Raw genomic sequence first — 14,552 nt, 5'->3', positions numbered from 1 at the left:
ACAGTTTTTTAACACGAAACGAAAGTTTTATATTTTAATTCTGCAATATATTCTTTGGAAAATAAAATATATAAAAAAAAGCACAGATTGGTTACAAACATTTTAATTTTTGACTTGTTACCATGGCAAAGAAGGGAAGTACTTACAAAATGTGGCCCACAGAACCCGATGCTCCACACAAGGCGACACCTCTGGTAAGACGTCACTTAGTTAATATATCCTGTAAAATGATAAGCTAAAGTTGAAAATTAAAATATCAGACGCTCAAAACTTTTTTTGTGTGTTTTTCGTTACTCTTAAAATTGTGACATTCAAGTCACAGTTTATGTATTAAGGCAGTATTTTGTAAGTTGGGAGTATCACGAATCTTAACAATGTCAAGGACCCATTAAAAGTTCCCCTTTGGCATCTGAATAATACAAATTAGTTTGATTTTACAGTGCTTAAAAGATTAAAAATGTTTAGCTTTGCAATTAAATAGCTAGTCAATACTAGCTCGGAGGTGAGGTGGGTGAGGGGGTGTTACAGCTTCTCCTAGCTATTTAGAATCATAGCTCACTAGAAAACTACTTTAGTTTCTCTGTACGTCTAGGTGTCTCTGGGTTCAGCTGGAGTTACGAATAAAACAATGAACAACTCGATAAAACCCAGAAACTTTAGTAAACTTTACGGCACATATCACACATTGGTCTCTCTACTTTCTGCCAACTAACGCACTTCCGGTCATTCGCGCATTTGTTCAAATTAACATATATAAGTAAAAATAGATCATAAACACATACATACATTTATCCGTGATAGGGGTAAAGTTCTTGGCTTCTGAACCGGAGAGTCTCGGGTTTGAATTTTTGTGAAGACTGGGATTAAAGAATTTTTTGTAATCTTTAGGGCGCCTCTGATTCCTCCCAGCTCTAATGGGTACCTGACATTAGTTGGGGAAAAGTAATGCGGTCGTTATGCTGGCCACATGACACCCTCGTTAACCGTCGGCCTAAGAAACAGATGACAGGATACCGGCATATTTGTTTTATAATGACATTTAGGCTTTATATGTTGTTGTTTTATTAAAAAAAGGCAAATTTTCTTTATTACAAAGTATTTTGGCTTATTATCTTATATAATCTTTCACAAAAATTAAAGATCCGTTCACTTTTCCTGGTAGATTCTAAATTCAGCGTCTACTTGTAGTTTCTTCGCCTCTTCCATTTCATAGACATACACATGTTAAAGGTCATGGAACATGGTACCAATCAATCAGAGAAAAAGTGAGGGTCCTAACGCATGTAAAATACATTTTCATACTTTTTTTTGTTTGAAGGGTGGGATTTTCTACCCTTTTAGTCCACGTTTGAACGGGCCGGTTGAAGCCACGTCGCGGGCCTGATTTGGCCCGCAAGCCGCATTTTTTGGCACCACTGGTCAAGAACAAATACGGACGCTTTAGCTCTTTTCCTATCAATGACCAGATGTTAAATAAGTTTGAGAGGACTTTATAAACACTATCACAATCTCGAGTCTTGAAACCTATACAGAATTCATAAAACAACAGATTTTTGTAGGCAATTGTATTTACGTTATTTTTTAAAACTTCTTTATCGCATGTTAAGTGTGACCTGATCACAGATACTGATGTTTAGGGTAGCGATAAACTTATTTACTAAATGGCGATGTGTACTTGTAAATAACAATCATTCGAGATATTTTTCCTGGGATTTTTGTTCATTATCATAGTTCAAGGACAAGTACACGTTACTGACATTAATTTTTAGCGACCCCTTAAGAGGAAAAGCCGCTATTAGGTTTGTGCGAAATGTCCGTCTGTCTGTCCGTCACACTCAGATCTCGAAAACTAGAAGAGAAATGAAAAATATTATTTCACCATGCGATGCAGCTTGAAAAGTTTAGATGCAACGGCTACTTTTGGTTTTCTAAAAGCAAACTGTTTAGTTTATAAAAATAATAATGCAAGCGATTTTTTTTCATAAAAATACACCAATTCTAAAACAATTACTTAATGTAAGGAAGGCAATGTTACAATACTTTAACAAGAAAGACAATTGTTTTGTATATTTTCAGTATCAGGAAGTCAAATATATTTATAAAATGTACAAGAAATGTTCACAACAAATGTAAATATTAGTTAAAGGTGTTTTTTCTGGTCAACTAGCTGCTAAAATTAAAAGAACACATTTATATTTGTTTATAAAGGCTAAGAATGTACTTTGTATGTAAATATCACGCACATTTTTTTAAAATGGACTTCTTATGCAGCGACTTTCGTTCAGTAGCGTAACGCCGAACTTGTTGCGGTGCTAAACTAATTCCTCACAAATTTTTTAATAATCAGATTAACTGTCTAACTAGGCCGTGTGACGTAGTGGATTTTTTTCCTTTGACGTCATATGGAATACATTTTTCAAATGAAACAACTCGGTATAGTCATGTTTATTAAACCTCGTTATGTGACTCGTTTTCAAAAAAGGCATAATAGCTAGATTTAGATATAATCTAGATTTTTAACAGTATATCTAGATTTTTTAAACTAGATCTGGATTTTTATTGTTATTAAAATCGTTGTAGAGTCTAGATCTTGAATTTCAGGTCTAGTTTAGACTGATATAGACTAAATCAAGATATAGAATTTCAATTTCTAGACTTAAAGTAAAGATTTTGATTTCCGAACGTCTAGATCAATATAGCAATGTTATAATTTATAATATACTAAAACTAATCTACTATTTTTAAATTTAATGTTGCATTCAGCCTATTGATATATTATTTATGATTTTTTGGGGGGGGGGGCGGGCATAAATCAAATCTAAATTACATCTAAATTATTCCAGATTTATATTATAGATCTAGATCTAGTAGATATAGATCTTAAGAGGGCTAAATCAGAAGTTTAGTTTATGTAGATCTACAACCATATTCTAGCTCCGTTTAAATGAAAATGCCAATAGTGCTGTTGATAAATGTACTGAGACATCGAAGTATAAGCACGATATATGTGTTTTTTTACTTCTTTTTTTTTTCAATTACAAATCACTGATGAAAGATTATCTAAAATCGCTCGTCTGACATATTGTACATATCCGGTAGATGCAATGCCGTAATGTGTAATAGATCTCTTTATCAATAATAGGCTATTAGTTTGTAACCAGTTTGTTATTAAGTTAAGAGCAATGCCTGGTCGTGCGGTTAGCGTGCTGAACTGAATTTCTTGATGGTCCCGGATTGTTTGTTTGTTTATTTTGCATGTTTCGTATGTTCCTTCTGAGTTGAAGATAGTTTACTTCCTAGTCCAAACCACCCGCAGGACGACGGGGGATGGGAGCGGGCAGGGTTTGAACCAGGGACCATTGATAAATCCAAACTACAGTCCAGCGCGCAAACTGCACCTTTCTTTTTACAACGGCAAATGAATCTTTGAAACATTATTTCTTTTGACCATCAAAATTAAATCACGTCTTGAATATTGCTTGCGAATAGGCAGATCCGACAGGGATCCGACTCCGACGGGGGCTGGAGTTTGTGTGATAGCCATTCATGTACCACTAGTTTTAACGAGTTAATATCAGAACCGTCTTCAATGCTGATAGAACTCACTGAAGGGAGAACATCTCTCTTCTCCAAAAAGGTGATCCGAATCAACCATTAAACTATCGCCCTATCACTTGTCTGTCAGTGCTGTATAAACTATTAACCTCACTTTTAAAAAGGAAAATGTATAAATTTTGCTCTGCCCATAAGCTACTAGCAGAGGAACAACAAGGTTGCATTGAAGAGTCGATGGGCTGTAAATTACAGCTAATTATAGATGGTATTATATTGCACCAAGCTAATAGAGGAAAGAGAAATGTACACATGTGTTACATCGACTACAAAAAAACCTGTCGATTCAGTTCCGCATGATTGGCTATTAAAAACCCTGGACATCCATAGAATCAACCCAAGAATAAAACAACTATTGAAAGACTGTATGAATAATTGGAAAATAAATCTGCACCTTAATCGTGATAAACTAGGTTCTGTGCACATAAGAAGAGGCATATACCAGGGTGACTCACTATCTCAATTCTGGTTCTGCCTAGCGATTAATCCTCTATCTTCATTACTCCAAGACACTACAAATGGTTTTAGGGTTGACACTAAATGTACAAAATGTGTGTCCCACTTATTATACATGGATGATCTAAAGCTATATGCAGAAACCGAGCAAAAGTTACACACCTTAATCAAAACGGTAAAATGCTTTAGTGACGATATCTGTATGTCTTTCGGCCTGATAAGAGTGGCATCATAAGCATTAAAAAGGGCAAGGCAACGAACACCAACATTGCATTTGAAGGCATCTAGGAATTGAACTCCGCCTCTATTTATAAATATCTTGGAATAAACCAGAATGCCAAGATAAACCATAAGAAATTAAAAGAGGACTTTCTTGGTAAATATAAGCAAGGAGTTAATAAAATCCTCAACACCAAACTGTCTGGCAGTAACCTCATCACTGCCATAAACAGCTGTGCCGTTCCAGTGCTCTTTTACACGTTCGGTGTGATCAAATGGACTGACACCTACCTACATGACATTGATAGACTCACTAGAAAATTACTAACCAAATTTCGATGCCTACACCCCAAGTCCTCCACCATAAGGTTATACCTGCCCAGGAAGGATTGGGGTCGTGGATTGCAGAACATCTTCAAATTGTGTAAGATGCAAGTTTTAAAAATACGATAAAAACTGCTCGCCTCCAGCAATCAATTAAGTTTCCTTTCTAAGCAAATATGACTCCGAAGTAACCCCAGTGAACCTACACAATGCTGATGTCAATGTCGGTTTGGACGATGTAGGGCATGAGATTCGCCAATGGGAAGAAAAAGACCTCCACGAAAAATTACCGGCTTTATTACTTGGGGACAACATTGACAAGGCTGCTTCCTTAACATGGCTCAAAGCAGGTCATCTCTACCCTGAAACAGAGGGCTTTGTTACAGCAATACAGGACAGAGTAATCAGGACAAAAAATTACGAGAAGCATATCCTAAAACTCAATGTTGTCGACAAATGCCGAAAATGTGGAAATGTGGGCGAGTCGATTGAACAGCCAGCCCTATCAGAATCAGCCTACCTAGGTCGCCACAACCAAGTTGCAAAATTAATACACCAATACTTGGCTTTGACGCACAATTTGATTGGTAAGGACACTTCTCCTTATTATAAATACTCGCCACAAGAGGTTCTCGAGTCTACTGAACATCTGCTGTACTGGGACAGGCCTATTCTGACCGACAAAACGGTAGATTTCAATCGCCCGGATCTGCTGTTCATCGATAAAAAAGAAAAAACCGCTACCATTATCGATATCGCCGTACCACTGTCTCATAATTTGAGAAAAACTGAGATAGAAAAACAAAGAAAATATAGGATCCTAGGCTTGGAGATTTAGCGTCTATGGAAATGGTCCAAAATAACAATATACCCCATTGTTATGTCAACCGAGGGGATAATAACAACCGACCTCACAGACACCTTCAAGGCCCTTAACATTCCTAGGAACATCCTCGTTGCCTGTCAGAGGGCGGTACTGCTGCAGACCTGCCATATGACCAGAAAATTCCTCAGTGGAAACTGTTAAAGGGACTACGATGAATTTTGTTTCTCTTTAGCGAAACTCGACCCTGGCAGCGCCAGAGAATAACTACTCGTTCGTTTCTAACATAATAATAATAATAATAATCTATTTATATATATATATATATATATATATATATATATATTTCTCCTCATGACTCAACAGTTTGGGCGACACACGCGCCAGGCAAAGTCGAACTGCATGTCGTCTTCACTGTGGGACAGGACAGCGTCGTAGTCCTTGCAAGTCCAATAACTCTCGCAGGAGTCATCTTCTAGGTTCACTTCTCTCCCTTGCTCTACCTCACAGTCGTATGCCACTACAAAGGGAGCAATTAAGACTGAAATAGAAACATGATTTAGTGTCTTTTATTTTGTGTTGATACAGAATATAGATTGAAAAGAACAATTACCAAACTCCCAAACAGAATCCCTTGAAAGATTAAATTTCTCGTTAATATATTATGCCTCCAGCTTATATGGGATATTCTTATAGAATGCCCTTTTCGATGATGTAATTAAAGTTGTAATAGATCTAGACTTACAATAATAAATTTGTGCGATTAGAAATAGTTTTACCAATTGCTTTTGTTTAGCGTAAGTTAGTGCTTTTAGCTTCCTCGATGCGCTATGATCCTATTACTTGTCTGGACCAGTTGGGAAATGGGGGTGAGGAAAGAAAGGGGTACCTGTGTGAAGGTTACCGTGATAGCTATCTATCTATCTATCTATCTATATATATATAATTCTATTCATGGCTCAAGAGCTTTTATACCATGTAATGGAAAGATCACTCTGTTATTTTTGCAAGTTGGACGGAATAGAATTATCCTACGTAATTTTAGAGGCGAAAAAAAAAGAGGTGGGGTGGGGAGAGAACAAACAGTATTTACCTGTCACTAAATAGCAGGGCCGGACTTAACCATTGTAGAGCCCTATGCGAAACGGAATTGTTTTGTAAACTCTAAAAGGTCTAAAAACATCTGGAGATATTTTTGAAGAGGCAGCAGGTTTTCTTCTATCCAGCAAGGAGGTCTAGGAAAGCGCTGTAATTTCCTTAAAGGGGTACGGGTGGAGCCCAGACGCCAAATATTTTGCGTGCGTTCTGAGCTTTAAAAATTCATCCTCCTGTCATGTGTAATGTCCTTTTTCTACTTTTTAATCATAATTAGAAAAGTTCATATTGTTGTTCATAAAGTTGTATTAAAAAGAAATGAGACGGGCTAATACGCGTGACCGATGAAATCTAATAAAGAAAGACGCAGCACTGGCCAATACTATTATGTAAGTGAAATTGGAGGTCAAATATAGCGCACCTACGTAGGCCTATCTAAATGTCAATGTAAAGGCCGCCTAGCGTTTTTCTGAGTTCTGAGCTTCATAACTCATTTTTTTCTCATGGTAAGGACAGCCCATATTAAAAAAAAGAACAAGGTGAAAATAAATAGGGCATGGTAGGCCGATACTGAAATGTTTTCATGTAATACAGCACACCATTCATTCTAGTTTAAAAAAAGGTCACCGATACGTCTGTAACGGGCGTGATCGTGGTAAGATCCTCTCCGTGTTAACTAAAACGTCTTGTCACGGACCTTTTTACTTTTTGTAACAAAAAAAGTTGTCAATATAAAGATGTACATTAGTCGAAAGAATTCTAACACAAAAAAGTTGAGAAGGATTACGGAGATGTTTTGAAATGCATTCTTCAAAAATGATTAGAGTCGATATTGTCACAGACGCCTCTCGCCAAAAGGGCAGTTACGACAGGCACCGGACTCACCAATTATTGTCAGGACGTCGTAATCCCATCGAGAGGACCTTGCGCGCCACAATTTAAGAAACGCTGCCTAAGAAGATTCTCGTAAATTGTCATTGGGCACTACTGCTGCAGACATGCCACACGACTGTTAAGGGGACATAATTAAGAGGACTACAATAAATCTTATTTTCCCTTCGATCCTGACAGAGCAGGAAAATAAAAAATAAGTTTATTTATATTATAAATACAATAGTAACAACAAAATTTATAGTGATTTTTTTTTTATAGTTTTGCTTTCAGAACTTGCGATCTATGGGGCAGATGATGTTAAGGTCATCTGTTTCTATGGACCACGGTTAATGAGCAGGGTGTCATGTGACCAGCACAACGACCAACCACCTTTTATTTCCATAACTAAAGTCAGGTACCCATTATAGTTGGGTGGACTCTAAAAATTCAAAATTCAAAAGCCCAGTCTTCACCGAGATTCGAATACAGGACGTCAGGCTTGGAATCCAAGCGCTTAACCACTCAGCCACATAATTAAATAATAATAATGATAATAATATCTCTTGGCTAAATTTTGTATGGTATCTTGCCGACTCCAGGTTTATTGAACAGAAATGAACCACAACAAATCTTATAATAAATATTTTAAAAGTGTAACCAATTTCTTAATGAAACAAATGTGCTATCTTAAACAAAAGTAATTTCTTAAGATGTCTTTGATCTGCATTTTAAAGTTTTCTTTTATCAGTTTCTGGACAAAATAATTATAATTAAATGTTTCAAATTTCATTAGTCGCGTCGTAGAAGTCATCATCCTTCATGAGTGCAAAAATTATTTGCCATCTTCGATCCCCTCAGAGTCCCAGAATTATTTGTCCTCACTGAACCCCCCCCCCCCTCCAACTATTGTATAAGGAAACTTTCATCATTCATCCTGGGACTCTTGTAGGTTTCATTTGAAACTTGTTTCTCAACTTTTTTTTTCCTTAAAAATAACTTTTCAATTTCAAAAGTATTGAACCTGTTCATTTCACAACCCCGTTTTATTTCTTTCCTATTTGTAAAGCCGCCTTTATTTCTTTATGTAGGCCTAGGTTTTGCACTCTCTAAAATTGACCTAAAAGGCTACCACCATCCCAAGGTGCGCTCTGGCCACAACCTTAGGAAAGCTGAAAACAAAAAAAAATATTTAAAAAAAATAAAATAGATTTGGGGCAACATCTGATTAAAAAAAACTGATAAAATAATAGTTTTGCCAACAAGATGTTATTTCATTACTCTACATCAGGATGTAGTAATCGAAGAACTTTGTCCTGCTAGTGTTGGCTATTAGATTTATGGTTGCACTATTTATAGATTGTAGTTATTCAACTGTAAACTCTGTGGGTAGACTACTTTGTTCTGCAAGAGGTCTTCTCATGATTGAAGTAGTGCTCTAGTGGTGTATAGCAGCTATTCTCAGCCTTTTTAATTCCGCGACCCCCCCTAATATAGTTTCCCACTAGGCGGAGACCCCCAACCGTATTTTTTTTTCATTTACAGATAAATTAATTTGTACTTATAATTAATGTTTTTTTAAAAAAAGGTTATTATTCAGACTTGCATTTATTTACTTTTTCTATTGCGCATTCACAATATACATGACAATTTGACAATTTGAATATTGTGACAATTTGACACAGATGCGAATTATGGAGAACAAAGTCTTTGATACAGTAAGCTACATTGTTACAGAAATAGTGTCGTACTTACAAACATGCCAATGATAGTGCGAAGGTTGAGCTTGTGTCTATTCCAACAGATCAGGTATTTACTAGCACAACGAATGTCATCTTCTGCATCGAGTCTGCTTCTGAATTTGGACTTAATAATTAACAAGCTGGAAAACCTTGTTTCACAAAGATTTGTTCTTGGAAATGGAAGAAGAAGGTGCAACACAATCTCAAACAGAAAGGGATAGGAAATAGTTTGAATACCAACAATTTATCATTCGACCCATAAGTGGGTCGCGACCCACAGGTAGAGAACCCTTGGTGTATAGTCTTTCGTTTGCTACGGTTGAACAAAACGAGGTCATCGATTCTCAGGTCTTCTGCACTTTTTTTCTTAGGTATTTTGTTTCTTTAATTATTAATTCACCCAGATTAAAGCATGAATAAATCAAGATTCAGGCATCAATACATCCAGATTTGCCCCTAGATACACCCAGATACACTACGACGAACGCAAGAAAAGATAAATCTTATTGCGTGATTGGTTTACCTAAAGCGGTTACAAATTATGTCATCTTGTATAGAGTACGACGACCTTCAGTTAGTGAACACACACTGGGATGGTAACACATTATCGCTCAACCGTATACAAAGGAGGCGGTATGGGATTTTCTTTTTATTATTATATTTTTTGCTTCGATATTTCTACACCAAGGCTTGGAACTTGAAGTGGGAACATTGAAGTGGGAACTTGAAGTGGGAACACAAGACAAAATACAAACATTGCTGATCGACAGTGACATATCTAGTGACAGGTAATGGAAATCCTTTCACGCATTCACTCATGTCCACTGACTGCACTGACTACACCTAGATCTATATTTAGTTTGTGACTTACTATCCACATCGACTTCTTTTTTTAAGGTTCTTCGGTTCATAGAATTCTGTGATTTAGGAAATAAATAGAATGACCTATTTAAACTCTGAAGCATGTCCACCAAGCAATGTTAAGCTTCTCGATCATGCTTCTCCTAAATATTGGAATGAACTTGGTTCAGCACTCTGAAAGTTTAGAAAAAAGGTAAAAAAAGTAAAGTTCCCTATTGAGACCTCGCGACCTATAGGGCAGATGATGTTAAGGTCATCTGTTACAATGGCCAACGGTCAAAGAGCAGGGTGTCACGTGGCCAGCTCAACGACCTACAGCCTTGACTTTTCACGACTAAAGTCAGATACCCGTTAGAGTTGGCTGGACTCAGGGGTTCACAAAAAAAATTCAAAATCCATCTCATCGAGATTCGAACCCAGGGGCCAGGACCCCAGGTTCGGAAGCAAAGCGCTTAACCAATCAGCCACTACGCCCCCTTCCTTTTGATAAAGGGGAATTTGAAGATAATAATAACGAGTAGGGCTGAGAGCTTCGGACTATTGTCCGATGGTTTGATTTCGAGCCATGCCCTCCGCTCTCCACCCCCTTCCTCTGTCATCCTGCAGTGGTTTGCCAGAGGACGTAATAATCCTTCTTTGTAAGGCTCGTACAAAGTTTGTGTTTGTAATACAAACAAAGCAAAATGACCTCAATATTATCTCATACATTAAGACTGAAAAGTCTCAAAGAGAAATAAATTTGACTGACAACTTTGAAGTTTAAATAAACTTTCAGAAATATGTTTACAGATAAAAGATCAAACTTCTAGCTACAATGAATACTATGACATTACATTCTAACGATGATGCTGATCACAATCACGGCAGCCTTGAATAGCTGAAGGCCCTAGGCGAAGTAAATTTGGTGACCCTAAAAGAAATTTAAAAAAATTGAAAAGAAGCAGCAAACAAAAAAAAAACAAAAAAAAAAAATAAACAAGGTTACAAAGACACTTTGTGTGGAAACACAAGCTCAAAATCGGCCCCCAAAGTGGTCCACCCAGGCAGGTAAAAGGTAGGTTTCAAAATTTTCAGAAAGAACATCAAAATGAAATTCTATCAAAGGCTAATGAGCGAAGACGGGAGAAAGAATGTTAACAGATCCTGTGTGGTGCCCTAACGGTCCAGCAAACCAAGGGATAGGTGAAAGTGAATGTGAAGCTAGATGTGAACCTGGCCTAACCGATGTCTTATAATCATGAAGTTTCTCCATCTACTTGGCCGAAATCAAGATCTAGATCTAGCAAACATGGAAGTGACGCAACAAAAATGGCATCTCTAGTCTATGATAAGAAATTACTTTAAATACAAGAAAATGTGTTATAATAATTATTTAATTGATGAAATTGTTTTGTAAAGGGTCAGTCTCTTATTCAAAGTCTCAAGAAAAATTACTTATACTCATTTTCAAAAAAAGAATTCCTTTAGTTTATCGATGCATAGTTACGATACTACCCTGCAGTTTACACGATAATATGAATCACTACTTATTAATTGTTGTTTTAAATTATGTTCCACTTATATACTAAATATATTTTTTCTCCTTAAAAAAAGTAAACATTTTTTTTATTTTTGTAAATGTAATAGTTAGTATAACAGAACTTACTTAACTTAGCAATACAATTGTTAAAAAAAAATAAAAAATTTTGACACAAAATCTAAAACCGTTTGCATAAATGTGTTAAAATATGATACGTGGTCATGTCCCTTACTAAATAGCTTCCCGTGTTTTTTACTATTAATAGTGAATAGTTGTAAAGAGGTGTATTTTTATGAAAAAACTGCTTATCATAGTTGATTTTAAAAATTAGATTTTTCGCTTTCAGAAAAGAAAAAAGTAGCCGTTGCATCAGAACTTTGAATGGTCTAAAATATTATGATGTAAGATTTTCAATATCTTTTCTAGTTTACGAGATCTAAACGGGACGGACAGACCACACAAAACCAAAAGCGTCTTTTCCCCTTCTGGGGCCACTAAAAATACGCAATTTATTAAAAACCTGCCTTGTGTCAATAACTAAATCGACAACTAACTGAACTTCATATATTGCAATTTCCATAGCAGAGACTACTAAACATGGAGTTATAGTGCTCTACTATGTTTGAGATCTGATCCAAATTTCTCAATTTCATTTCTTAATTTTTTTTAGTCCTAGGTGGCTGCCTACTTTGCCTATGTCTAAGGACGGCCCTGTCACGATGGTTTACACTACAAACAATTTTTAGAACCGTTGTTTGATTAAATTTTATCGTGAAATTTAGAAATATTTGAATGATAACTTGGGCTAGGTATTTATCATTTGTCAACAAATAGTTCGTCACATTTCAAATGCAATGTAAAAATATACTTTTTATCTTTCTTTCTCCAACATAAAACAGTTGTAAAAATGTAAAAATATATATTTTATCTTTCTTTCTCCAACATAAAACAGTTGTAAAAATGTAAAAATATACTTTTTATCTTTCTTTCTCCAACATAAAACAGTTGTAAAAATGTAAAAATATACTTTTTATCTTTCTTTCTCCAACATAAAACAGTTTGGATCTACGTTGATGTCTTTGAAATATGTTCTCTCTCTCTCTCTCTCTCTCTCTCTCATATACATACACACACACACAGACATATATATATATATATATATATATATATATATATATATATATATATATATATATATATATATATATATATATGACGATAATCCAGTGAGTAACTGAAGCCAGTGTTGAGGCTCTTCCGCCGTGTCAAATACAAACAATGAAATAAACAGGAGGTAACCTTCAAACACCGGCGAAATGCCAAAACAATCAAGATAGGTAGTCGACACTAGTGTTAAAATAGGAAACACTTTTAATCCTCAAGAAGGGACCTGTCTAATGTCCTCGGTTACTAGCCGTCTGGATCTAACTTCTTATTTTCACTGCTCTAATGAAAAGCGTCTTGTTGATAGTGTCGAATAGAGCGTTCTTACTTTTTAACAAACTTTACGTCATCGTCGCTAAGTAAAACTTTTCCCCTATTCCCGAAACAAATAACTAAATCCTAATCCTGTCATAACACCAGCTAAAAACGATACTTCAGGACGTGACGGCCAAAGTCCTGGGATACTGTAGTAAACCCAATAGAGACTGATTTGATGAGAACAATACCTCAATTCTAGAACTGTATAAATGTACATATTTAATAACGCTTGTCTTCGAGTCCGAAGATTAACGAGAAATGCAGTATTTCCCGTGGCTACGCAGCACCACCTGCGACCTACATATAATGTCTTAGGAAAATTGAGGGTTTGAACCCTTTGGCTGAACATAATTTTTACCATTCCTTTGTCCTTTATTTATTACACCATGAGGGACATAGCAGAATTACTACAAACATAACATAATCTGTTGTCCTTAGGAGACACGTTTCCCCACAGATGCCAGCTACTCCAGTGACTTGGCATCAGAAGGTCGACTTCAGGAGAGCTCTAAGAAAGAGGAAGTGGAGAGAGAGCAATGGGGCAACAAGGCCGAATTCGTTCTCTCCTGTGTTGGGCTTTCTGTGGGACTCGGCAACGTCTGGAGGTTTCCGTATCTTTGTTATGTCAATGGTGGAGGTAGGTTTAAGTTACAATTTTAGTTTTGTAAATAATTGTTTCAAATGTGTTCATAGTTTCTCGGGTTTGAAGACTGACAACAAATATCCATCCATCACAGTGGCGCTACAGCCCATGGAGGGCTCTGGCCTGCTTCGACACATCCTTCCATTCAGATCTCTCCTGGGCATTTCGTCTCCACGCCCTGACCCCAAGCTGCTTCAGATCTGTTTCTACATCATCGCCTGCCTATTGGTTTTTGCCTGTATACGATTTTCGTTCCTCTGTTATCTGACATTCTTTCAAGGTGACCTGCCCAACGTAGTCTGTTCTTTTTTTATTTCCGTCACTCTTGGTGGGTCTTTAAACAATTGATATATCTCCTGGTTAGTGCGTGTCCTCCACCCTGTTTCATCCTGTATGGCACCATAGATTTTCCTAAGAATTTTCCTTTCCCAAGAAATATAACTTGATGGAAGTTTTTCTGTCACAGTGGCCTCCCTTTATACTACAATTGCGCTGGCCTTTCAGTGTCACTTCCCCCTGAGTGCAGACCCATGGCGATCATTTCATTTGTTTTAGTAACTTGCTCGCTCCATTTATTTCTACCTTCTGCTATCTAAAGTATTCTAAAGTATCGAATACAATGACTTCCATTTCTACCAAAATATTCTCTTTCATTGTCGATTTTGTGTGAAGTAGATTTAGAGCTCTGCTGACAAGTACATGATACCTTATACGATTTAGAGTTATTTAACTGTAAGGCTACCCTAGTTAAACATTCTTGCTAATATCTTGTTTTTTTTATATTAGTAGAAATCTCAGCTATGTTTTTTTAGCAATAAAATATCTGTTGATTTATGATATTACATTCAGCACGCCATTTCACTGTTCACAAATGAGCTGAAATTTATTAATATTAAATTAATTTTA

At 36.3% G+C, this 14,552-nt stretch overlaps 1 protein-coding gene across 1 annotated transcript in view; it reads left to right on the top strand.

Moving 5' to 3' along the window:
* LOC106075192 (sodium- and chloride-dependent neutral and basic amino acid transporter B(0+)-like) overlaps positions 1-14,552 on the top strand; it is a 33,848-nt gene that overhangs the window by 19 nt on the left and 19,277 nt on the right. The window contains exons 1-2 of the mRNA XM_056007973.1: positions 1-194; positions 13,442-13,640. The exon at positions 1-194 is cut by the window's left edge and continues 19 nt beyond it. Coding sequence (XP_055863948.1) covers positions 123-194; positions 13,442-13,640 — 271 coding nt within the window. The 5' untranslated portion in view covers positions 1-122. The remainder of the gene's footprint in view (positions 195-13,441; positions 13,641-14,552) is intronic.

Source organism: Biomphalaria glabrata, chromosome 13 (genome assembly GCF_947242115.1).
Source record: "Biomphalaria glabrata chromosome 13, xgBioGlab47.1, whole genome shotgun sequence".
Lineage (NCBI taxonomy): Eukaryota > Metazoa > Mollusca > Gastropoda > Planorbidae > Biomphalaria > Biomphalaria glabrata.
The sequence above is the reverse complement of the archived record's forward strand: the minus strand, read 5'-3'. Positions and strand labels throughout refer to the sequence as shown.